The sequence below is a fragment of the Hordeum vulgare genome, chromosome 3H (assembly GCF_904849725.1).
Source record: "Hordeum vulgare subsp. vulgare chromosome 3H, MorexV3_pseudomolecules_assembly, whole genome shotgun sequence".
In the NCBI taxonomy this organism is placed as follows: Eukaryota; Viridiplantae; Streptophyta; class Magnoliopsida; order Poales; family Poaceae; genus Hordeum; species Hordeum vulgare.
The window spans coordinates 578125266-578152209 of NC_058520.1; the positions used below are offsets into that span (position 1 = coordinate 578125266).

Below are 26944 nucleotides of genomic sequence, written 5' to 3' on the forward strand. Positions count from 1 at the left end.
ATTGAGTAGTCCTCCTTACGTGCTAACCAAGCGTTCTTAACATCCTGATCAGCCGTAGCGGGTGGTTCATCTCCTAGCGCAGCATTAAGGACATAATCCTTCTTCCCAGCTTGTAAGATTAGCTTAAGATTACGAGCCCAGTCTACAAAGTTGCTTCCATCATCTTTCAACTTAGCTTTCTCTAGGAACGTATTAAAATTCAGGATGACTGTCGCGTGAGCCATGATCTACAACACAAATATATTCAAAGTGGACTTAGACTATGTTCAAGATAATTAGAGTTCAACTTAATCAAATTATATGCTAAACTCCCACTCAAAAAGTACATCTCTCTAGTCATTTGAGTGGTTCATGATCCACTTACACTATCCCAAGTCCGATCATCACGTGAGTTGGGTATAGTTTCAGTGGTAAGCATCCCTATGCTAATCATATCAACTATATGATTCACGATCGACCTTTCGGTCTCATGTGTTCCGAGGCCATGTCTGCACATGCTAGGCTCGTCAAGCTTAACCCGAGTGTTCCGCGTGCGCAACTGTTTTGCACCCGTTGTATGTGAACGTTGAGTCTATCACACCCGATCATCACGTGGTGTCTCGAAACGACAAACTGTAGCAACGGTGCACAGTTGGGGAGAACACAATTTCGTCTTGAAATTTTAGTGAGAGATCACCTCATAATGCTACCGTCGTTCTAAGCAAAATAAGGTGCATAAAAGGATTAACATCACATGCAATTCATAAGTGACATGATATGGCCATCATTGCGTGCTTCTTGATCTCCATCACCAAAGCACCGGCACGATCTACTTGTCACCGGCGCCACACCATGATCATCCATCAACGTGTTGCCATCGGGGTTGTCGTGCTACTTATGCTATTACTACTAAAGCTACATCCTAGCAAAATAGTAAACGCATCTGCAAGCACAAACGTTAGTATAAAGACAACCCTATGGCTCCTGCCGGTTGCCGTACCATCGACGTGCAAGTCGATATTTCTATTACAACATGATCATCTCATACATCCAATATATCACATCACATAGTTGGCCATATCACATCACAATCATACCCTGCAAAAACAAGTTAGACGTCCTCTAATTTTGTTGTTGCATGTTTTACGTGGTGACCAAGGGTATCTAGTAGGATCGCATCTTACTTACGCAAACACCACAACGGAGATATATGAGTTGCTATTTAACCTCATCCAAGGACCTCCTCGGTCAAATCTGATTCAACTAAAGTTGGAGAAATCGTCACTTGCCAGTCATCTTTGAGCAAAGGGGGTTACTCGTAACGATGAAACCAGTCTCTCGTAAGCGTACGAGTAATGTCGGTCCAAGTCGCTTCAATCCAACAATGCCGCGGAATCAAGAAAAGACTAAGGAGGGAAGCAAAACGCACATCACCGCCCACAAAAACTTTTGTGTTCTACTCGAGAAGACATCTACGCATGAACCTAGCTCTGATACCACTGTTGGGAAACGTCGCATGGGAAACAAAAAATTTCCTACGCGCACGAAGACCTATCATGGTGATGTCCATCTACGAGAGGGGATGAGTGATCTACGTACCCTTGTAGATCGTACAGCAGAAGCGTTTAGAGAACGCGGTTGATGTAGTGGAACGTCCTCACGTCCCACGATCCGCCCCGCGAACTATCCCGCGATCAGTCCCACGATCTAGTACCGAACGGACGGCACCTCCGCGTTCAGCACACGTACAGCTCGACGATGATCTCGGCCTTCTTGATCCAGCAAGAGAGACGGAGAGGTAGAAGAGTTCTCCGGCAGCGAGACGGCGCTCCGGAGGTTGGTGATGACCTTGTCTCAGCAGGGCTCCGCCCGAGCTCCGCAGAAACGCGATCTAGAGGAAAAACCGTGGAGGTATGTGGTCGGGCAGCCGTGAGAAAGTCGTCTCAAATCAGCCCTAAAACCTCCGTATATATAGGTGGGAGGGAGGGGGGCCTTGCCTTGGGGTCCAAGGACCCTCAAGGAGTCGGTCGAGCCAAGGGGGAGGACTCTCCCCCCCCCCAAACCGAGTTGGACTAGGTTTGGTGGGAGGGAGTCCCCCTCCCTTCCCACCTCCTCCCTCTTTTTTTTCCTTTGATTTCTTATCCTTGGCGCATAGGCCCCTCTTGGGCTGTCCCACCAGCCCACTAAGGGCTGGTGCGCCACCCTCATAGCCTATGGGCTTCCCCGGGGTGGGTTGCCCCCCCCCCCGGTGAACTCCCGGAACCCATTCGTCATTCCCGGTACATTCCCGGTAACTTCGAAAACCTTCCGGTAATCAAATGAGGTCATCCTATATATCAATCTTCGTTTCCGGACCATTCCGGAAACCCTCGTGATGTCCGTGATCTCATCCTGGACTCCGAACAACATTCGGTAACCAACCATATAACTCAAATACGCATAAAACAACGTCGAACCTTAAGTGTGCAGACCCTGCGGGTTCGAGAACTATGTAGACATGACCCGAGAGACTCCTCGGTCAATATCCAATAGCGGGACCTGGATGCCCATATTGGATCCTACATATCCTACGAAGATCTTATCGTTTGAACCTCAGTGCCAAGGATTCGTATAATCCCGTATGTCATTCCCTTTGTCCTTCGGTATGTTACTTGCCCGAGATTCGACCGTCAGTATCCGCATACCTATTTCAATCTCGTTTACCGGCAAGTCTCTTTACTCGTTCCGTAATACAAGATCCCGCAACTTACACTAAGTTACATTGCTTGCAAGGCTTGTGTGTGATGTTGCATTACCGAGTGGGCCCCGAGATACCTCTCCGTCACACGGAGTGACAAATCCCAGTCTTGATCCATACTAACTCAACTAACACCTTCGGAGATACCTGTAGAGCATCTTTATAGTCACCCAATTACGTTGAGACATTTGATACACACAAAGCATTCCTCCGGTGTCAGTGAGTTATATGATCTCATGGTCATAGGAATAAATACTTGACACGCAGAAAACAGTAGCAACAAAATGACACGATCAACATGCTACGTCTATTAGTTTGGGTCTAGTCCATCACGTGATTCTCCCAATGACGTGATCCAGTTATCAAGCAACAACACCTTGTTCATAATCAGAAGACACTGACTATCATTGATCAACTGGCTAGCCAACTAGAGGCATGCTAGGGACGGTGTTTTGTCTATGTATCCACACATGTAAATGAGTCTTCATTCAATACAATTATAGCATGGATAATAAACTATTATCTTGATACAGGAATTATAATAATAACTATACATTTATTATTGCCTCTAGGGCATAATTCCAACAATTAATGGTGTTTGTACTCGTACAGTTAATAGAACAAACTATATATGTGTTTAAATACCATCAGTACTCACAATGACTACTACGTTTGTATACCACCGCAGCTAGTCGGCCCACCTTGCCTCCTCTCCAATGTCAATGGATGGCCACACTGGCAATCGGCTGGTGGACTAACGCGGGCAGCCTAGATATATACGAGTGCCAATGTCATAGCCCGTAAGAATGGATCAGATCCAATAAATAGACAAGGAGTTAACCTATTGGAAAGGAGAGCGTGGAAAGGGCAGGTGAAGAAGAGGAACCTGGAGGTGCGGGGCCTGACCTCCCCCTTGCTACTGCTAGTGATGGTCCTGGAGAAATCAAAGCAAGTTAAGGAAGAATAGGACGACGCCGAGCAGAAGTGGCTGATGGGCAGAGCCGTCTTCCTCGCTAGCCGCCTGATCCAATTGCTGCCCCCCTCCTCCCATCGACGGACACTGGCTACAGGCCTCCACCTCTAAATCTTTGCTCTGCCGAGTTCACTAATTTATTAGTGGAAAAGGATGCTTAAATGAAGCAAAATATGGAATCCTTGCCCAGTGGAAAGGATAAGACACAAACCTTTGCAAGTAGAGTCTTCCCTGTTCCAGGTTCCCCATATAGTATGACTCCCTTCGGAGGCCTGATCCCAATGTCCTCGTATAGCTCAGGATGTGTCAACGGAAGTTCCACTGCCTCTTTGATCTCTTGAATTTGGGCATCCAAACCACCAATGTCAGCATAAGACTCCAAAGGTGCCTTCTCAACTTTCATGACAGAAACCATAGGATTAACTTCATCTTGCAGAATTCCGACCACCGAGAGAACCTGACAGAAATGATATCAAGCTTGATTCTCAATAAAGTTTTGAATGAGTTGCATCAAACAGACATATAATTGATATGTCCGCATAAAAGCATATTGAGTTTAAAACTGGAATGGAACAGAAGATCTAGAGATGCACCCATTAAAAATAAATCTAAACACTGGTACAAACATATCATTAACCACACAAAGAATATAAGAGCTGAAGACACAAATGCAGATTACAGGAAAACACGTACTACAAAAAGAAATACTGCAAGAAAATTACTGCATTTAGTTGTGATCATGGTGTTACTGTGTTAGTTAAGAAAGCAATAACATAAATTATGCTTTAAAGTTTGAATATGGAGTTCAAGTGAACAGGTGTTTGCTTTTGCAACTGTCAATTCTTGACGATGGTTAGTCCTAATATAGAGGCAAGTAAGTGGTCACCATCATATATACTCGCTCCGTTTCTAAATATAAGTCTTTTTAGGGATTTCAATACGGACTACATACGGATATATATTTTGCTCCGTATGTAGTCCACATTGGATTCTATAAAAAGACTTATATTTAGGAATGGAGGGAGTAGATAGACAGAAAAGGATTGTACTTAACCAAATATATAAGTTTCTGAAAATTATTCCTAAAGAAATCAAGGAAATGACGCTTAGCAATGAAACAAAACAAATTAGCACAGACAACATAAGCATTGTATTACAAATTGTAGCGAAGTTCATGCATAAATATCTTCATATATAATCAAATCAGGTGTCACGGTTCTGCACATACAGAACAAGCAATGATCACAACCACATTCATCTCAATTCCCATGTTTTGCCCTATGCCCCCCATCCCACAAGTCTCAATGTCATTAAAATGCCCCAAGTTCACCAAATGGATCAGTTATAACTCACTGCGATGTTGTCACTTGTCAGCCTCCCTTCATAAAGGTCATCCACTTATCAACCTTCTAGAATCAAGGAAATCACCAGCATCACAACAAAACACTAAGGCCCTCATTCTTTCAAAAGAGGTTTGAATAGATTATAGAAATCCTAGGTAGTAGAAAGAAATCCTAAGGAAAAATTCCAATGGGATTCAATCCTATGAATCGAACAACTAATATAGGAAAAAAAATCTAATCCTCCAAAATTCCTATGAAAATCCTTTGAATCAAAGGAGCCCTAATCTGAACTCGCCCTAGGTTTTCTCGCGGTCAAAAGTATTCAATTATAATCCCTGTTCGAGTCCATCAGATAAATGCAGAATTTACAGATTCGTACCTTGTTATGCATCAGTATGGAGCATCCCGGCTCCAGCTGGTCCTTGTCGACAAACAAGAGTATGCTGACATAGTACTCAGGCCCAACGGACGACGAGACGATCGCGTGGCTCTCATCGATGATCTCCTCGAGCGAGCCAACGCTCATAGGGGTGCCGCGGAGGTCGTCGACCTTAGATCGGTCTTCCTCCGTCTTGTCTTCGCTGGGGCGCAGCCGCTCCTGGCTCGCGACGAACTCCTCCTTCATGAGAAGGTAGTCCTTGACGCGGTCCAGCTTGAGAAGGCGGAGGCGGCACTTGGAGAGCGGAGCCACGGGGGGCAGCCGCGCCGCCGCCTCGGGGCCCCTCTGTTTCCGCTGCTTGCGGCCCACGCGCGACGGGCGGGGCGGCGGGCGGCTCGAACTTCTTGTCCTTCTTGTCGCCGGCGACACCGTCGCCCGGCTTGCGGTCACCGGGGAGACCGCCCTGCTTGCCCATGCCGCCCGGAGAACCCTTCCCCATCGTCGTCGGCTGGTTGCTTCGATTCAAGGGTTAGGGTTTGGGTTAGCGGAGAGATAGAGAGATCGGTTTTTCTTTTGCTATACTATCAATGAGGAAACTCGGATGACACTGGATCCGGGATCGGCAGCCTGCTCCGGGAGAGAACACGATGGAGATAGCCACCGCTGCTCGTGAGATCAGGAGGGAAGACACACGGAGCAGGAGCTCCCCGCAATGACGATGTGGGGGCGAACGGCTCCGGTGAAAGGGGATCGAACCGAGGGTGAGACGAGAGGGACGAGGGAAAGGCAAGGGTCGATCCAGCTACCGTGGGGAGATGCGGGGTCGATCCAGCTGACTGGCCTTCCATAGCAGCCCAATCAACCACAGGCCTCGAAAAAAGTCACGAGAGTAGCAGCCCTTTAGGACAGATGGCCCAGGTAGCGGAAAACTTGCACTGAAACGAAGATCTAACGGCCAGGAACAATTGAAATACAAAATCTAACGACCGAAATCGTTGATGGCGTGAGAAAGCTCCGTTTAGGCTCGGTTTTACTGTCCTAAATTGGAGTTAGTTAATGAATACGGTGACTTTATGAAGTTGTGAGCATAGTTTTTGTGTGCATGCTTGAGTGCACTCACGTACGTGAGTACCTGACTTTGTGGTACTGTGTTTGGTTCATGGGGTTTATATCATCAAAATCAGCACTAGAAACCTTACAAAAATTTTGCTTGCATTTGTATACTTATATTAGCAACACATGCAGTTGTGATAATCCAGTACTAAACCATGAATATTATTGTTTTGTTGAAACTAAGAATGCCTTTAACATCAAGATTCTTGTCTCGGTTTGTGAATAAATTTGTTGCAAATGAAGGCTTCCACATGAAGTAGTTAACTTTTGAACCACCTTTTCCTACCAAATTATCAAACAATAAATCCTTATTTAGCTGGGAACTAATTGAATAGCAGTGGATCGTGACCTAGATAAAGACCACGCTATCAACTTACATTGTGTATAATCGGAAATTACTTTTAGAGCTCGGATTCTTATGGAGCTTATTGAAGTTACATAAATTTTTGATAAAAAAACCACATGTTCATATAGATGTATTCTACATGCAGGCTACACAAAAAGGACAAATTCATAGCTACACAAAAAAGACAAATTCATGGTTTTGAAAATGGTGAACAGTACATACATTGTTCACTATTAAAAATCCATGTCTTTTCAACTACAAATATCCATAAAAAAAATTCTTTTGTAATTCACAAATTAACTAATTTCACCATTAAACTTTATCCACATATAATACATCCATGTGAACGTGTAGAATTTTTTTTCATATATTTTTTGGAACTTCAAAATGTGGTTTCAAATTTTCAATATAGCAGAGCCCAAGCACCAAAACGCCTCACTCCATGTATAAATGGCTAGTAACATGATATTTGGAGCAGACCGTTCTAGGCGGCAACAAGCAAAGCAAACATGATTGATAAATAGCAAACACCATCAGCATCAGGGATCTAAACAGCACATTACCTCAGTTGCTGCAACTCACGTTAAGCATTCCTACCACAACGAAGTAGGGGAAAACTATGCAGGGCAGCATAACTAAATGAGCATGAAAGAAGACTTAACAGAAAGTGTCACCTCTCGCACCAAGGACTGGAATTACATGTCCCTAAAAGAAGACTGGAAATACTTGCACCAAACATGACAAGAACAGCCATGTATATTTCCTCTGTCACCGAGAATTTCACAGAGAACACAGGAAATAACGATCTACAACATGTCATGCTAGATAGCATCTGCCTTTGACTGTCACAATTTCAGAGCTCGGTCTGGCTGACAGAGCAACAGAATCCAAACATGTCGAAGTCTAGCTGACAGAGCAACAGAATCCAAACATGTCGAAGTCTATAGTTTTGACTCCATGACCGAGCTGGGAACAACTAGATCAGTTGACTTAACTAACTGTCTGCGCAAGCTAATATCAGGCTAACTGACTAAAATGTACAACACTGGGACAGCCTTCCAAGCTCCACAACACATTACAGTGATGGATCATCATGAACCATATATCCTTTAACAAAACAAAATCTATGACAACTTTTCTCAAGCTCCATGTACCACAATCTCATATGCTGGCTGGCTGTCGCTACTAATCTGCAGATAAGGGAACTAGTCTGATTTCCTGTTCATTGGTGGGGTGCCGAGGGGAAAGGCGGGCCATAGAAGGGACCTCCAAATCCAAGGAAACCTGGGTGAGGAGGATTTGGAGCACCAGGGAAAGGTGGTGGCATGTTGATCATGGGATAGTTTACAGGTGGAGGAAAAGGTGGGAAATATTGCATTCCTCCCATTGGAAGAGGAGGAACTGGCATAAATGCATCTGTAGAAGGTGGTGGTGGTGGGATTGGGGGCGGCATTGAAGGTGGAAGTGGTGGTGGGCTAGACTCTGGTGATGGAGGATACTGAGGCGGTGGTGGTGGCTGCTCAAATGTATCAGGATGCGGGAATGGAGGTGGCGGTGGGAGTGGGAGTGATTCAGGCTGAGGAACAGATATACCGTTCTCTATCTTCTGCCTCTTAGTACCAGGGGAGTGCTCTTCTGTTTTCCGCTCAAAGTTGTCCCTGGTGGCTCGTGAAGAAAAGCCGCCGTTGAGGGTCTCATGCTCACCTGCATCTCCTTCCCGTGAATACCTCACTGCAGTTGATCGTCCCTTCTCAATAGAATTAGCATTAGCTAAAACTGGGGGAAAAGTAGCAGGCACTTCAGAGAGACTGGAGTTCTCAGACCCATTAGATGGCTCGTGCCTTGGTACATCTATTCCAAGCTTCTGGCAGAGTTCATCAGCTTTCCTATATCGGCCCTGAGCTGCCTGGTAAATAAGGAAAACGTAAGTACACAGTACCGCTATTCAAACAACAATGCAAGCATAACCATTGTGTACAGCCTACTACAAAACATATCAATGTAACCCAACATTGGGACTTAAACTTTCATTGTTTAATGAGAAGAAACTTGTTTATCAGAGAACATATAAAGATGCCGGATACTTGCAGACGAATATTCTAGCTACGCAAGCCATGAGAAGCACGTAATGACCCATCCGGTACTTGCCCTTTAAGCCTATAAAATACTCACCCAATACATCATTATTTTTTACAGGTAAGTGGCTGCTGGAATTTAGGAACCAGAGCGTAATAGCCTAGTGCACACAACACCTGAGGGCACAGACATGCATTGATGTGTTTATGTTGTAAACCATTTCTATTCCTTTATGAGGAATAAATTTTTATTTCGTTCAAAATTATTTTTCAATGTAGTGTAGTGTAATCGTAAATCTGCAAAACCAGATAATTTAAGGAGGGAAAAAACATTGTTGAACATACCCGAAGTTGGTGTCTGACTAATTCTGTCTTGAACTCCTGAAATCAAGAGAAACATTAGGAGGGGCAGTCAAAGGCCATGCAACGAATAAATTGTTCACATGCATGTACTTCTACACACCTGCTCATGGAGTGCTTCCTTCAAATCAGAAAGCAGAGCGGCCCTGAGTGATTCAGACATTTTGAATTGTTCAATGGTGTTTCTCAGAATACTATGTTGTTGCTTCAGCTCCTCCACAAAGCTATATCCATTGCTGCTCCCTGACAATATGCAATATAAGATTTTTGAGCTACCAATAGTACACAACTGATAACTGAAGGTAATCTATGCAAAGGAAAATACAAAGCTAGTTGATTAACTGCAGCCTTATGATGTAACTACTGAAGTTTAAGGGTGTAAAGTTGTACAGAGCTGGAACCACCCAGGTTGGGCTGGTCTTAGATGGGGTGGCAAGGAGGAAGTAGTCAGCGTATTCGGTCGTGCCAGCATGTATTTAACGGTTTGGCTAATTTTCAGGAAAAGAACCATAGGCCACCTATGAAGGTAACACTGACATGTTATCCATAGCACAGCAGTTTGCGATGCATAGGATACCTCCAAATTAAAGGGATACAAATCTCATTCGCCAACCCACATGTGACACAGCCAATAGTTAATACCCGCACTGTCACAGTAACACTGAAACTCCAGATAATACTAAATAGTAAATACTAGATGAATGTAAGATAATACTGAAACCACTTGCACAGCACCATAATAATACTAGATGAGATGTAAAATAACATCTCACAGATATACATTCTTACCTAAGTACGAACTTCCATACTCTTTGTTGAGGTTGTCAACAAAGCTGAGAGCACTGTTGCATTCTCTCATTAACTTGGCCTCATCTACAGGTGCCCGCAACATATGCTTATAGCTCAATATAACCTTCTCCACTAGCTCTCCACCTGTTTTTTTCTGTAAATGTGTGGAACCACAATAAGTTGTCCACAGTACACACGACAGGCACAGAGGAATAATATGATGTGAAAAGAAATAATTAATATTACTTACCGACTTTAGCTCCTTAAATTTGTGCGTGTATTCTTCCTTAAGAAGTTGTCCTTGGGTGCCAAACAACTTGCGATCTTCCCATATGTCAACCTGCAACACTTACACATAATCATGAAACTGAATAGAGGAAAGGGAGACATAATGTAACACCACAGGCCCACAATTCTAGCCCCCGCGTAAACCACACTTGTATGGCAGTTGCCTGGGCCAAGGGATTCCATAATTGCTTCACCCAAAATAGTAAACTCTAAAGTGCAACATTTGAGCCAGAAAAGACAATATGCTAGTGTAACATTACGCAAAGTAGCAAGATAAGAGGTCACACATAAATGCAAAGCAAATCATGCCCAACTGAGTGAAACTCCTAGGGACCTGAGATGTACATGCACAGGCCATTACCCTGCATCTTACCCACATTACTTCACCGGGGCAGATACAACACAATGCCGTAGGATGGATGGGAATCAAAAATTTCAGATGTATATCTACATGGTTCCAAATCAACGGCTCATTGTTATCAACTCTTGTTAGATTGATTACTTGCCTTGTTAGTCATTTCAGTTTGGTTAGTTTCCTCGTGGTACTTTCCTTTTAATTACTTTTTTTTAGGTTGACTTTCCTTTTAATTTTTGTCTCTGAGATCTCCAACCCACCCCGGGTGAAATAATAATCATCTCCAACACACTGTACCTATAGGTAAACGTCAAATCCATGAGATACTGACAGAAAAATTATATCCACCGGGTGAAAATTCTATGTACCATGGCACTCCTAGGCTCCTACCTGAGACAATCGTCATACAAGATGCACAAACAAAACCAAAGTGTAATTTCTTCGCTTGGGTTATGCTTCACAAAAAGATATTAATGGATGATCAAGCCTCAAGAGGTTGGTCGCACAAGACGGTTTGTAAATATGTTTGCAATTAGCTAAGCCAATGGCCCACGTCCACAAGGATTTGTACCTTCACCCAGGAAATCTAGACTTCATTTGCTCCTAAAAAAACATCCAATCTACCTCCATAGATAAATCCCACTACATCGACGGGTTAACGGGATAAAGATCACAAAGTTCTCACAAAGAAGGAAAGAAGATGGTTCAATGGGATTTTGATTTACACCTTACAAGAAATTTGGAATGAGCGAAACAAGCACATTTACAAGAACAATGTGTTTGTTGCCGCTAGTGGCCTTACATGCGCATGATGACATGTACTAATAGACCTAGCGACCGACAAAGGACAGAGGTTGTTTATGTTGTATTTGAGACTCCTACAAGTATTCTATTAATCCCAATTGAATGGTGCTTGCGGCATCACGAGACAATGGCACGCCAAGGCTAGCTCTGGTGGTCTTGTCTGTCACTTGGTGATGCCATCAAACTATTTTGAATTGGTTCCTTCATGTGATGGGAGTCAAAGTTGTTAGGTTGCAGACGCGATGGTCCATGACACTTGTGGGCGGCGTCAACATGTGAAGCTCCCGGTGACGTGTTTTTAGCTTGAGTTGGGTTGTGATGTTGAGGCTCGAACGGGATGGTCATTAGCGATGCAAAGTGCCATCCCGCATCAGCTCACGTCCTTCGGTTGATCAAGAAAACCTAATATTTCATGTCTTCTACAATTAATGTGTTTTGTGCTAGTAGCTCAGCTTGTGGGCTTTAGCAGGACCCAGCTTTGCGACCCTAATAGCCATGCTTTGGGCCTAGTTTAGCTAGGCAGTGGGCCCATTGTACTTGTGGTTTTCACCTGAATTTCGAATTGCCCAAGATAGAAGAGGGGGGGGGGGGGGGGGAATAGGCGCGCACTTGAGATCCAATCAACACCCCTCTGCCTTCGACGTCGTGAGGCGGAAGGGAGGTGATATGCCGGGTTCCATGGGCATCACCATGCTAAGCGAGGAAGCTACAAGTGGACCAATGACAACAACATGAGGTGACAATATTCCTTGAGGTCTTTCCACTTGATATGACTAAGCATGGTGTGCTATCTTACGCATGGACCTTCTGTGTGCTTAGGTATGAACGAGCAAGCGAAGAGATGCACCCGAAACTGTCTGATTATCCCTGCTTGCTACTACATGACTTGGCAGAACACCTCTAAAGTGCCTCAGCTCTCTAGTACTATCAAACCCTAAGCCTGGAACCACCGGACCCAACAAAGCACCTCTCAATCGACCCGCCTTCTCGGTACTACCAAAGCATGACTAGAACCTCCGAGCAAGTAAAAGAACTCCACGCCACAAAGCTCCATCTAGAACCACCGAGCGCCTGCCTCAGCACTACCGGACGCCTCACATGGTGTGAAGACTCCCTTCGTTCAGAACTACCAAGTGTTGCTTGTGTGCAACTTAAATAGGTCACCTATAAATACCCCAGACAACTTAAACTAAAAGGGATTAGAGTGCTTGTCTCCTACATTCCTCTCCCTTGTGGGATCCAAGGCCACCTTCCATAGTAATGATGCAAGGCCACCTCTCATGGTGAACCTAGCAGCTATAAGGGGATGAACCTCTACATGTACCTCCTTTTCCTTTTGGATTTATGTGTATCCATTTGACCAATTTATTAGTAAATCGGTCACAAGAACATTGTTGACTTGGGTTCCGGTTTAGAGACTTACATGTTTGACCTAGACTCCCGGATGTGTGCTCCTCCGAGTAGGCTTGTTAGTTATTGTCTCTTCCTTTTGGTTTTGCCTCTTTCCAACCTCCAATTCGTGAATCGGGCAACCTAAGCGCACCCCGGCGCTTCCCTCCACCAGTTAGTGAAGATCGGGCAACCTTGGCTCAACCTGGTGCATCAGGAGGGGTTTCATGTCCCTCATCATGCGTGCAAGTTTTCTTTGGTTAGATTTTGGTGTCATGGTAAGCCGCTCTGACGAGGATGACGATGTTGCCTCTACTAGAAGTCTGTCGGCTCCAATCTCGTCTCAGTGGTGGTTGCTTCGTTACTGCCATGGAGCTTGTAAGTTTTTGTTCCCATTAGTCTTCATGGAAGACGGATTGGTTATTGTAGGTCATCGGCACGTCTCCGTGGGTACCGACGGCAAAAATGTTGTCTTCTTCAACAACCTCCTATTTTCAGCCTCTGCGAGCAAGGTCACCTGCCTAGTATGGCGACCATGGCGCAACTACCTCTCTTGATCAGGGTGTTGTCCTCATCGATATGCTTGTCGTGATTGCCAATATCCATCGTACATGACGGTCCATTGTTGCAGTGTTTCAACGAGGTTTTGTCCTCTACAGGTCTTTGAAGGACTAAACTTCTCGATGTTGTCCCTCACTAAAGAGGGCTATGGCGGGAGTTTGGACGCAACTTTGGCAAGATTTTTTAGTCCTTATTTTTCTTAATATTGAGAACGATGTAACTATGTTTGCGAATCAACAAAATGGCTTTTCCTAAAGAGGCAAACAACTTTTTCCTACTTACATTGAACGGGAGAGCTCGCCTTTGGTGGCAAAAAAAGAGGGAATGTGTTCAATTAGGTGTTCCCGTATCCGAATTTTGAGAAGTTAATAAAACAACAACTACTCCCTTTGCTTTACAATATTTTTCATCAACCCACCATGCGCATAGACCGAGGAATATATTCATATACAGGTCCAATGTTGAAACAAATGTAACATATGAAGGAGCAATGCCCTTGAAATATAATAACAAATAACAATACAAGGAATGTCCAAAAAAGGCAAAAAGAAAAGAGGTGATTTAATCCACCACATGCTTGAAAATGGGGACTTTAATACATACTCCCATTATCCCGCCACTGCATACATATCACACAGAGTCTTCCACTAATCGATCTGCTCTTCGATATGGTAATCTTTGATGCTTTATCATAATTTTCATCACAACGTTCACACTTCTGATCCCAAGACTCGTCTCACAACACTGAAACTTTGCACCTTCTAGTCATTGGTCCCCAAGAAGTCACTAATTAAACTAGTGCAACATGGCCAATGTTATTTCGTTGTTGAAGGTGTGCAACAATAAGCATCCATTTACTTCATCTCGATCCTTGTGTGTGTGCTTATGTCAAATTTGTCCTCTTTTTGTGAGATACATAAAACATTGTTGACTTTATCGGTGATTTTAGTAGGCCAACATATAGCTTGGCTTCAAACCGATAGTCAATCCATACACTCTGGGCCACCATCTCAAACGGTATGTCATATTTGCCGCTAGGACATGATGCTACAACTTCCCAAAGTGGTTCATGAATTCAAGCACAATTCTCATCATGTGAAGGATGTTAAACTGGTGGATGTGTGCTTGAACTGCTAGAGGTAAAAGATTGGAGCAGAGAGCCACGCACAGGGCCTTCTAAGTGAACTCACGACTCTTTGACTCATGAAGTTGCACCCATCAAGTTGTGTTACCATTAAAATTAAGGGTGGCAATTCAAACCCAAAGCTCAAACTGTAAGCCATACACAATAAAGTATTTCTCACATTCCGTCCTCTAGAATTGATGACTATTATTGTTGAATGCCCGAAATCCAATTTGGGAAGTAATCAACTCGACTCCGCTCTACGAGGTAAACGTGTGCGCACGGGTTGTGCTTTGGATCTCCACTCATTCGGAGTATAGAAGAAGTATGAATCTGGGAGGTTGGGTACACCCTTGATAGGAAGCGGCATATGACTGGTGATAACCCCATGAGCCAAGTACCCCGTGTTTTGAACTCACCATAGCTTGATGGCTACGGGTTGTGGTTCTTGGAGTCATTGTCGAGCATGTGATGAGCAACGTGTACCACTGTTGTCTCCCTTGAGGTAGTAGGGGTAGATTTGTATGCAGCATGGCTTTCCCCACCTGCTCTCGCAGTATGTCCACCTAGATACAGAGGTTAGTCATTGCGGACCCCCAAAAATGGCCTCAAACTTGTCCATGTCCTCGCTCATCCTTCGTTCACCACCGCCATGAGTGCATTGATTTGCTCCTCCATGGGACGATCATGGTTGCTTGCTTCGTCTGGTACCATGGCTTCTCCAGGAGGACTACTAGCTCATACAGATTGTAACATGCCCCCATCTAACTAGAGATCTCAATGAGGAAGAAAGGGAAAAGGATATGGTGCTGAAGGAGGAAGAAGAACCCGTCCCATGTCTTCTTGGTTGCCAAGTAGTTCTCAATCCCTTAAACAGGAGGGGATATGTCCCTACTCATAGCTCACTATTGGCACTCGGGCCCACTTCAGTGCACACACAAGGAAACGGTAGTCACTATGTGACAATGGCGGCACACCCGTTGCCACCTGGGCCCTCCCTAGTATGTGTAGCTATGGTCTATGAGCACTTGAGAGGTCATACCAATTACAAAACAATGGATATGTAAGGTAGATTAACTGGTTGTTCCCCGAAAAGAAGACTGTTGATAATCTGACCCGCCATCAACAAACAAGCCTTCTTCCCCTAGTAAATTTTTTTGATATAATAGAAAAACGGTGAAGATGAAAGTAAAACTGATGTATGCTGACAAATGGGTAATTTTAGAAACTAGGAAACTAGCTCGACGGAAAATAGGCAACTGATCAGTCTGATCTTCAGTTAAACTCAACTGATGGATCGACAACAAGCAACTTAAGCATTCAGATTTACAATTTAGAAAAGGAAACAATTAGTGATTGCTTATTGCAGACGCCTCCCGATCTTCGGCTGCTGCCGAGCTCATCCGGCCACCTACGACCATCTCCATGGCTGGCGACTGGGCTTACGTGATGTGTGCGTGCTCTGCCTGTGCACGACAACTGGGCCAGCTCTGCGTGTGAGTGATCTATGTACGTGCTCTATGTCTGCACAGCCATCACATGTGCTCCATGTGATGTGTGTGTGCTTTGCGTGTGCACGGGGAATGGGCCAGCTCTGCATGTGTGTGGCGGCTCTGTGTGTTCGTGCATAGCTGTGTGTTCATTGAGTTGCGTCAGATGTTACATTCTGGACTGGGTGTGTGATGTGTGTGAGGTAGATTGATTGCAGTGTTCTGGACTGAGTGCCTATATAATTTCTTGTGTATGATACTGTATAAAGGAAAACCTTGTATTGTGAATTGGTACTTGTGATGTTCAGTAGTATTTGCCTAGATAAATTATTGCACCTTGATAATTGATTACATAGATGGATCCTCCCAAAGCTGTAGTCATATGTCAAACAAGTGTAATTATAGTTAGATCCTGTAGAAACTGCTCATCTATATCATAATAATATACTCCCTAAACGAGTCAAACGTGTCATTAGCAATTATAAAGATACAATCAGCACTTAAATCTAATTAACAGAATAACAGAGGGCATTCTGGTCATTTCAGCGCATTTCTGCACCAGCCGCAGCTGCTACAGCACAACTACCAAACGACTGCATCTCAGCTCCAACCTTCCAGCCGCAGCTAGCAGCTACAGCTGCTCCTTTCAGCTGGAGCCGTTGGAGCTGCAGCTGTTGAAATTGCAGCCCAAGCAAAAACAACCTAAGAAGCTAGCTCGAAGAAAATAGGCAACTGATCGGTCAGATCTTTTGTTAAACTCAACTGATGGATTGACTAAGAGCAACTCAAGCCTTCAGATTTACAATTTAGAAAAGGAAACAATTAGTGATTGCCTATTGCATGCATATCAGTTTTATGCACCAAAAAACAGACTAGATTGCTAAACTCAACAATCAGTAAATGCAACTAATATGACATAATAGGTAAAATCATACAGTATATCTGAAGGATGTAAGCTTTTAAGCGCTTCTGTATATAAAGTAAGTTTCACATACCAGCCTTGCCCTAAATGGCTAAAAGACACACAACAACTACAATATGAGATAATATAAACATGAGTAAGTTTCACGTACCAGTCTTTTCACAACATTCCGTCCAAAATCATCACCATTGGTGAACAAGTCATCTAAGGCAGCAGCGATGACCTTCAGGAATTCATGTATATATCTCATGCCATCCTTCTTACTGTTCTGCATAATATCATTTGCAAGGTACAGCAAAGATATCTTTCTCTCTTGAGGAGCTGAGTGAAAATCTCTATTCCATGTGTCAACAACTTCCTGGCAGCAACGATGATGGAAGATGCACCAGTGTGATAAAGCTTTTTTTTTGTTAAGCATAACAGTAGATTATGAGCAAAATTGTGAAGCTGTGTGGAGAGCTAATAATTACATAGATGCATCTTCAGAAAAATATTTATTTGTACACACGTCGGGAAGTTATCAGCTCAATGCATAAGGTTTACTGCCACAGTGATTTGAAATGCTAAAAGTAACAACTAACAACACAGTCAATACTTCACCAAAAAAAAAGAACGCAGTCAATACTAACATTTTCCATAAGCTGTCTGCTCTGACTTTTTGCTTCCCAAACCATAGAAGCCAATGAATTGAAAGAATAAGTCAACTGACAAAGTATGATGAAAATTATTAGTGTGTGCTGTGTGTGTGTTGTGCCGAGAGCAACTAGAGAAATGTAAAAACTGAACTCAGCCTCTTCTGTGTGAAACGCTAGTTGGGTTACATTTACACTAAAACACAGCAGAAAAGAAACCTCTAAGTTAACGCTGGATGAAAGTAAGGATACTCTCTATACTCTGTTGTGCAATATTAAGCTTCGCAAGCTTCTGCGCAAAGATCTCTTTGCTGAATCCTGTGCTCATCTTATGTAACCTGGCTTGTTCTATGAAAAACTCCCAAAAGACATAGCAAATGCAAATCTGCAAAATACACAAGCACATTAGGAAAATTAGTGACCCTTATTAAGTGATATATTAAAAACTCTACAGATTATCAGTGGTGCGTGCCAATGATAAAAGCAGGACACATTCCTTCCCCTTGTAATAATTTCCTTTTAATCTATAAATACAGTCCATAAAAAAAGATAAATTAGCATGGAAAAAATGTGCTGGGAAATCTTCAGGGAACACCCACTTCTAAATGATACGGCAGATAAACGGAAATGTTTTTAAAATCTTCTGTCACAAACTAAAGGAGTCCATATGAGTTATCTGCAACAGTACCAGTGCACAGGATGGCGGGTTCTAAGCATGTAGTAGTATACAACAAGTAACAAAATTCCACATATATCTGCTTTAAAGCTCCTGAATAACTCACCAAACCAGCATTGATTGCTCAAACACATATATATGACACACAGGCTAGGTTGGTATGGCCGTAAAGAAAGTCGGGGTAAAATGTGATCTTTGCAAGATCACACTCCCAGTCCCCGAAATGACACACAGACTAGGTTGGTATGGCCGTAAAGAAAAAAGCTGCGGCTTTCTGGTAGGGATGGAAATCAGCAGCAGCAGCAGCAGCAGCAGCAGCAAAAGGCTACCACGTGATAGCGCGGACACTACACTAGACTAGACTAGCGCACCGACAATCAAAAGTGAAAATTCCCATCTTCGTCGCTCTAAATCAGCATATAGGCCATTAAAGAACCGCTGAAAAAATGGGGAAAAGGAAAAAAAGAGGAGGCCTCCGGGATCCCGGCGGCCTGCGCAGCACCAACCGAATGGGGAAATTCCCCGCGGGAGGCCGCCCAGGGAGGCGGAGGCGCCTCCCGCTGCCGGTGGCAAAACCAAGCAGCGCCGCCTAAAGCAGGGCAATAGCCCAAAGCAACGGCGGCACCACGGAGCACCACGCAGGGACGGAGAGAGCGCGACGGGAGGACGGGGGGGCGGGGAGTAGCGCCAGACCTTGCTAGGGTTCGGGTTCAGGGCGTCGAGCGGGGCGGCGGAGCGGGAATTCTAGGGTTTATTAGCTCGAGATTCAGGGGAGGGGGGAGGGGAGGGGATGGGCGTGTGGGAGACTGGGAGGGAGGGGGGGCTGGAACTGGAGCGTGGAAGGGGAGAGGGGAGGGGGAAATTTTTGGCCTTTTGGGAGGGAGAAGCGTCCGTTGCTGGTCGCGGGCCGCGGCGGTGGGCGGCTGTGGCTGGGATGGACGGCTGCAGTGACGCGAGAGCGAGAGAAAGGGCGGGCGTGGCTCGTCCCGTGCGGCGGCGACGCCACGGGTGGCTCGCGGAGGGTGGGGGCGGGGCGGCGGGGTCCGCGTGCCAGTGGGCTGCTGATGCTGATGCTGAACGGTGGACGGCCGCCGGTTCTCGGTGCCGGGCTGCTGCTGACCTGTGCTGTGCTGTTTTTCGGCGTTTTATGAACTTTTGAGGCATGCTCTCGGCCGTGTGATCGTTGCGGGAGAGTGGGGCCCACAAGCCAGTGGGTTCATTGCCGCCTTTTTGTTGGCCGAATAATGTGTGTACATGTGGCATACCCAGCGAGCCTCGCAAAACGCGAAGCCAGCGCGACACTGCACACAGCGTACCAAAAACCGATGGCCGTGCATGGTTCATCGTCCGCCCCCTCGTCATCCGTTGCACGCAAACTCCCGTCTTGCTCTTGCGCCCCACCTTCCCTAAGCATAGTGGCGTTGATGTATGACGGTTGCATCACGAGATGAACCACGCTCGCCCATCTCTCGTGTCATTGTAGTTGACCGCCTTCAAAACAACCACTGAGCTCGCCTAGTGATAACGGGTGTTTCTCCCTTTCAAAAGGACAAAACTCTGCATCCTCTTTCCCTTTCGCCCCACCTTTCATACGTACCCATCCCATCCACCCCTGAATCTAGCTTGATCATTGTCCTTCTTTACCACTGCGGCACCCCACTAAATTTGAGGGACGAAGTAGGGGTGGGTGTCTGTAGTGTAAAAGACATGCAAGTGAAGCACGGATGTGGGGGGAGTTGTGGAAGTTTCTTCCAAGAGCACACAGGCATTCGCGATACGCATGTGTAGGTTTGTGGTGTACAATGAATAGGTTCGCGGTCTTGAGCCAAAACTTTCGTGCTAAAAATTTCTCTAGCGCCCGTCGGCCAATTTGCCACAAAGTGTGGGTCAGCGTTATTTACCGACAAACAGGTTGATACACATACGAGTTTTCTCCACCGATGATTCGACAACAAATTTCCTACTTTTCCCGACCGACAGTCATCCACTCTTCACGTGCTTTCCTAACCAACTTTCTGTTAAATGTTTTCCCAAGTCACTGTGGAGCGGCAATACTGACTTTTCTCAACACACGCAGGGAATGCAGTGTTGTGGTGTAGTGTAAGCCCGGACGACCTCCTCCCTTCGAGGCCAGGTTAGCGTTGTTGTTGTTGTTGAAGGAGTTTTGGGCCTTGATGCGGGCCTCCGCCGTAAGCAGCTGAGAAAAAAGCTCATTGAGGTCGATCCCCTGATCTACCCGCATAGACACATCAGATACAATGATTATCAGATACAATGATTGTATGCAATTAACAGGGACACATACGTGTTAATATAGGCAAAGGTGCCAGAGATTACAAGAGTTGGTTTAAGGTACGGTATTGATCTTCAAGTAAACTAAGAGGGTGTTTGTTTCCAGGGACTTATTGGTTTAGGGACTTAAAAAAGTCCCTATAAGTCCCACCTAAACCAAACACAAGGGACTTATTGGGACTTATTGTGGTGATTTGGGACTTATCAAATAAGACTCTCAGGGAGGAGCTTATTGGGACTCATCCCGGGCCGGACCTACCCCGCGTCGCTCCAGGCTCGGTCCAAGCACGTCGCCCCGCCTCTCGGTCCAATCGCCGCCGCCGCCCCGTCGCGGCCCCACCTCTCGCCCCGTCGTCGCCCCGCCTCTCGCCCCGTCGCCGCCCCGCCTCTCGCCTCGTATGCAATTTGTTTTAGGAAACAAATAACATAGTTTAAGAAAAAATCTAATTGACTAATCGAAAAATATATATTTGAATCTTACTTCTTCAAATATAATTCAATTAACACTTATGAGCAGAATCATAACTTTCCTTCTCTTCTTCAATCCCTCCCATCCCCTCACTGAACTCATTTTTTTCATTCCTTCGTTCATCCCTCCCCGCCAGTTTTCCTGGTTCACACAAAAGGATCCAGTCGATAAGGAGAGGGGCACAACCACCCACCCATATTCACACGTTCCCTCCTCCTATTCTTCTTGTGGATGTGCCACCATCCCTAGAACAGTCGTTCTCGTGACAATGCCAGTGGACATCGTCATATGTGGACGAGCACAAGGAGGGGTTTAACAGCCCGAGACCGACGCTCCAGAAGATCCCCCTTTTATTCCGTTGCCGTCGTGTGATTAGATTGTCTGTCGCATTCATCATCGCATCATGCGCATCATCCGCACTGCACCGGCATCCGTTGCCGCCATTTTTCAAACTTGCATCCATTATTAGTTGTCAGTTCTCCCCATGTTCGTCGTTGATCATTTTGAGCCCGACCACACACGCATGCGCCCGCGACATTAGTAACAGCAACAGAGCAAAACAAGTAAGAGCAGCAGTGACAGTAGTAACAACAACAGTGGGACAAACTCGTAGGCAATGGGTCGGTGATTTGTCGGATGATATTCATCATGCAACAATTATAACACTGAGAGATATGTGGCTAGCTCCCGTTCGTCACTGTGATGTAGGCATGCATTCCGTGCATCGTCATACGTGCTTAGGGAAAAGAACTTGCATGACATCTATTGTCCATCCCTCCCGTGGCAACGGGGTCCAAAAGGAAACTAGGGGATATTAAGGTTCTCCTTTTAATAAAGAACCGGACCAACGCATTAGCACTTGGTGAACACATGAACTCCTCAAACTATGGTCATCACCGGGAGTGGTTCCGGTTATTGTCACTCCGGGGTTGCCGGGTCATAACACGTAGTAGGTAACTACAACTTGCAAGATCGGATCTAAAACACACATATATTGGTGACAACATAATAATTTCAGATCTGAAATCATGGCACTCGGGCCCTAGTGACAAGCATTAAGCATGGCAAAGTAGTAGCAACATCAATCTCAAAACATAGCGGATACTAGGGATCAATCCCCGTCAAAACTAACTCGATTACATGATAGATCTCATCCTACTCATCACCGCCCAGCGAGCCTACGAATACAGTACTCACGAACGATGAAGAGCTTCATGGAATTGGAGAGGGAAGAAGGTTGATGATGACGATGGCGACGATTTCCCCTCTCCGGAGCCCAAAACGGACTCCAGATCTGCCCTCCAGATGAAGAACAGGATGTGGCGGTGCCTCCGTATCGCAAACGCGACGAAATCTTCTCTCTTGATTTTTTCTGGGATGAAAGTGATTTTATAGAGCTGAGTTTGGGGGCGGGAGAGCCACGTGGCCCCCACAAACTTGGTAGCCGCCACCAGGGGTGCGGCGGCTACAGGGCTTGTGGCCCACTGGCCCATCCCCTCTAGTGGATCTTTGCGCAGGTATTTTTCATATTTTCCAGAAATAATCTCCGTAAATTTTCAGTACGTTCCGAGAACTTTCATTTCTGCACAAAAACAACACCATGGCAATTCTGCTGAAAACGGCGTCAGTCCAGGTTAGTTCCATTCAAATCATGCAAATTAGAGTCCAATACAAGGGCAAAAGAGTTTGGAAAAGTAGATACGATGGAGATGTATCAACTCCCCCAAGCTTAAAATCTTGCTTGTCCTCAAGCAACTCAGTTGACAAACTGAAAGAGAAAGAAAAACTTTGACAAACTCTGTTTGATCTTGTTGTTGCAACTATGTCTAACTCATAACCAGAATTTCAGCAAGATCACAAGTTAACCACATAATCAAGTGACACAAAGGCCTCAGGTAAACTAATATCAATGGCATAATCAGCTAGCGAGCAAATAATAATGAGTTTCAGATACCAACAATTCAATCAAAACAAGCATGAAGCAATATGAATAGGTGGTATCTCGCTAGCTCTTTCTGAGACCGCAAAACATAAATGCAGAGCACTTTCAAAGATCAAGGGCTGGCTAAACATTGTAATTCATAGCAACGAAGATCCAGTCATAGTCATACTCAATATCAATCAAAAGCAAAGCATAAAAATGACAGAGGTGCTCTCTAATTGGTGCTTATATAAGAGGAGGATTACTCAACAGGAAAATAAATAGACACGCCCTTCGTAGAGGGAAGCATTGATTTGCAAAGGTCCCAGAGCTCAAGCTTTGTAAACAGAGGTAATAATTTTGGGTGGCATGCTTTCATTGTCAACGCAATGACCAAGAGTTCTCAATATCTTCCATGCTACTCATGCTATAGGCGGTTCTCAAACAGAAAAGTAAAGTTTTAACTCCCCCCCCCCCCACCAATCAATCACACTCCACGGCTAGCCGAATCCTCGGGTACCGTCCATACTAACATCAATCCGGGGGGAGTCTTGTTTTACACTTATGTTTTCGATTTAAGCGTGGAACTGGGCATTCTAATTACCGGCCCCTTTCTCGTGAATGACAGTGAATAAACACATGTCGAGGATAACACGCCTAACATGGAAGATATCAATAGCCCCATGTCACCACATGAGCTGTTCGGGCATGCAAAACAGATTATTTCTTGAAGGTTTAGAGAATGGCACATGCAAATTTACTTGGAACGGTATGTAGATACCGCAAATAGGTAGGTATGGTGGACTCTCATGGAAAAAAATTTGTGTTTATGGAGGTGGATGCACAAGCAGTATTCCGCTTAGTACAAGTGAAGGCTAGCAAAAGACTGGGAAGCGACCAACTAGAGAGCGACAACAGTCATCAAGATGCAATGAGTTTGACTAACATTGAGTGCAAGCATGAACAGGATATAAATCACCACGAATACGAACATCATAGAGGCTATGTTGATTTTGTTTCAACTACATGCATGAACATGCGCCAAGTCAAGCCACTTGAATCGTTCGAAGGATAATACCATCCTATCATACTACATCATAGTCATCTCAAAATCTATGTTGGCATTCAAGACAAACCATTATAAGCTCTTAGCTAATTAAGCATGGCATCAGAAACTATGATCTCTAAGTTGTCATTGCAAACATGGTTCTCCCACAACAAAGCTGAATCTCGGACGACAAGCTAGTCATATTTACAAAAACAAAATAGATAGAGTTCATACCAGCTTTTCCAGTCTCAGTCACTTCATCATATATCATCATTATTGTCTTTCACTTGCACGATCGAACGATGTGAACAATAATAAGAGTGCTCGTGCATTGGACTAAGCTGAATCTGTAGGCAAACACAAAGGAGAAGACAAAGTAATATGGCTCTTTGAAAGCTAAACATGTATGCATGCAAGAGCCACTAAACATTGTAACCAATATTTTCTACCTTGACCCAAAGAAAAAGAAAACTATTTACATGGGAAAACTCCCAACAAGCAAAAGAAGAAATGAAAATCTTTTTGGGTTTTCTCAAAAGGACACAAAACAAGAAAACAAGAAAACAAAAATAAACTAGCATGGATAATAAAGTGGCAAAGTGTAAACACCGACTAACAAAGTGAAAGCATAAGCATGAATGTAAGGTCGGTGAGAACACGTACTCCCCCAAGCTTAGGCTTTTGGCCTAGCTTGGTCTACTCCCATGGCGGGAAATAACCAGCTTCGGGATACTCCGGAGCGGACTGTGGATGCCACTGCTATGTGAGCTCCTCTGGCTCCCACTGATAAACTGGTGACTCGTACTTGACTGGCGGCTCGGGCACGGGCACCTGTGGTTGGGCCAAGCCCCAATATGCGTAGATGTCCAAGGGAATAATAGTGTACCTGTCTGCATGAAGATCGAACAAAGAAGGAGCAGGCAAAGTAATGGTCTCTCGAGTACCCTGACTAAATACCAGGTTATAAATCATCCGTCTACTAGCATCTCTATCGAGAAAATCATGGCGAACCATGCTGTCATAATCCAGATATTTCTCAGGAAGAAGCATCTCTCCTTCCTCCCCCAGTCTAACAGGTATCTCAAAGTGTCTGGCAAGACGGGTAGCATAGATACCTCCATAGACGACACCCTTGGAACGGTTTGTGTTCAACCGCTGGGCTACTATAGCACCTAGGCTATAATTCTTATCGTTATAAAGGCCTACGCGCAAAACCGCAAGGTCTGGAGAGCTAAGTGATCCAGCCTCCCCACGGCCAATCAAACACTTTCCCACAAATAATGAGAAGTACCGAAGCACAGGGAAATGTATGCTAGCAATTCTAGCGCGAGACACTCCTCTCTCCTCTCCAACAACAATAGTACCTATGAAATCCTCCAAGTCCCGTGGACGAGGGTCATGGATATCCCCAACATAAGGTAATTTGCATACATTGCAAAAATCATGTAGTGTCATGCACTGGGGGATGTAGTATAACATGAACTCAACCATGGGAGGATTCTTCCTCGGATAAAAGTTGAAGCTTTGAACGAAAATATTGGTGAGGAGGAGGTATTGTGAGCACTTATCTTCAACGAACGCGGTAAGACCTGCGTTCTCCACCAAGTAATAAAAGTCTTCATAAAGCCCAGCGGCGCGCAAAAATTCATCACTTGGCCACTCGCACGCTCGAACTTCTGTGACTCGAGGAACCACGTACTTGGGTGGTTCTTAGGAGTTGGCTTAGGCGGTGGTTCGGGAATAGTCCAAGCATTATCGTTGATCAAGATGTTATTCAGAAGGATCTCAGCTTGTTCTACAGTTCGTTCCCTAAAAACACAACCGGCACAACTATCTAGGTGATCTCTAGAAGAATCGGTAAGTCCATTATAGAAGATATCAAGTATCTCGTTCTTCTTAAGACGGTGATCAGGCAAAGCATTCTGTATCTGGATGAGCCTCCCCCAAGCTTGTGGGAGACTCTCTTCTTTGAGTTGAGCAAAGTTGTATATTTCCTGCAAGGCAGCTTGCTTCTTATGGGCAGGGAAATATTTCTCATAGAAGTAATAGACCATATCCTGGGGACCACTCACACATCTAGGAGCAAGAGAAGTGAACCAGGCTTTAGCGTCATCCTTTAGAGAGAAAGGAAACAACTTAAGGATATAGTAGTATCTATAATTTTTGATGGTTTCACGCTGTTATCTTGTCTTCTTTGTATGTTTTATGTATCTTTTTATATCTTTTTTGGGGACTAACTTATTGATTCAGTGCCAAGTGCCAGTTCCTGTTTTTCCGTGTTTTTGACTCTTTTCAGATCTGGTTTTGGAACGGAGTCCAAACGGAATAAAATCCCCGAAATGATTTTTTCCCGAACGAAAGAAGACCAGGGAGCCTTTGTGCCAAGCCAGGTGGGCCCGAGGGAGCCCACAAGCTTGCACCACGCCACTAGGGGGGAGGCTGCGGTGGGCAAGCTTGTGGCTTCCCTGGCCGCCTCCTAACCTAGATCTTGCGCCTATATATTCCCAAATATTTCGCAAAAAATCAGGGGAGTCTCGAAAATACTTTTCCACCGCCGCAAGCTTCCGTTTCCGCGAGATCTCATCTGGAGACCCTTCCCGGCACCCTGCCGGAGGGGACTTTGGAGTTGGAGGGCTTCTTCACCATCATCATCGCCCCTCCAATGACTCGTGAGTAGTTCACTTCAGACCTACGGGTCCGTAGTTAGTAGCTAGATGGCTTCTTCTCTCTCTTGGATCTTCAATACAAAGTTCTCCATGATCTTCATGGAGATCTATCCGATGTAATCTTCTTTGGCGGTGTGTTTGTCGAGATCCGATGAATTGTGGACTTGTGATCAGATTATCTATGATATATATTTGAGTCTTTGTTGATTTCTTA

General features: G+C 44.8%; 1 protein-coding gene and 1 pseudogene across 1 annotated transcript; both read right to left on the reverse strand.

Annotated features, from left to right (window-relative positions):
• Window positions 1-3826: 3826 nt before the first annotated feature.
• Window positions 3827-5910, reverse strand: LOC123440722 (annotated as a pseudogene).
• A 1698-nt stretch (window positions 5911-7608) lies between these two features.
• LOC123445280 (UPF0400 protein C337.03-like) lies at window positions 7609-19134 on the reverse strand. Its single transcript, XM_045122244.1, has 8 exons — window positions 19028-19134; window positions 17911-18043; window positions 17178-17425; window positions 10345-10434; window positions 10095-10248; window positions 9409-9548; window positions 9291-9326; window positions 7609-8776 (listed from the first exon to the last, which is right to left on the reverse strand). The coding sequence occupies exons 2-8, from the start codon at window positions 17984-17986 to the stop codon at window positions 8093-8095; spliced, it is 1428 nt and encodes a 475-aa protein (XP_044978179.1). The 5' UTR covers window positions 17987-18043; window positions 19028-19134; the 3' UTR covers window positions 7609-8092.
• Window positions 19135-26944: the final 7810 nt, after the last annotated feature.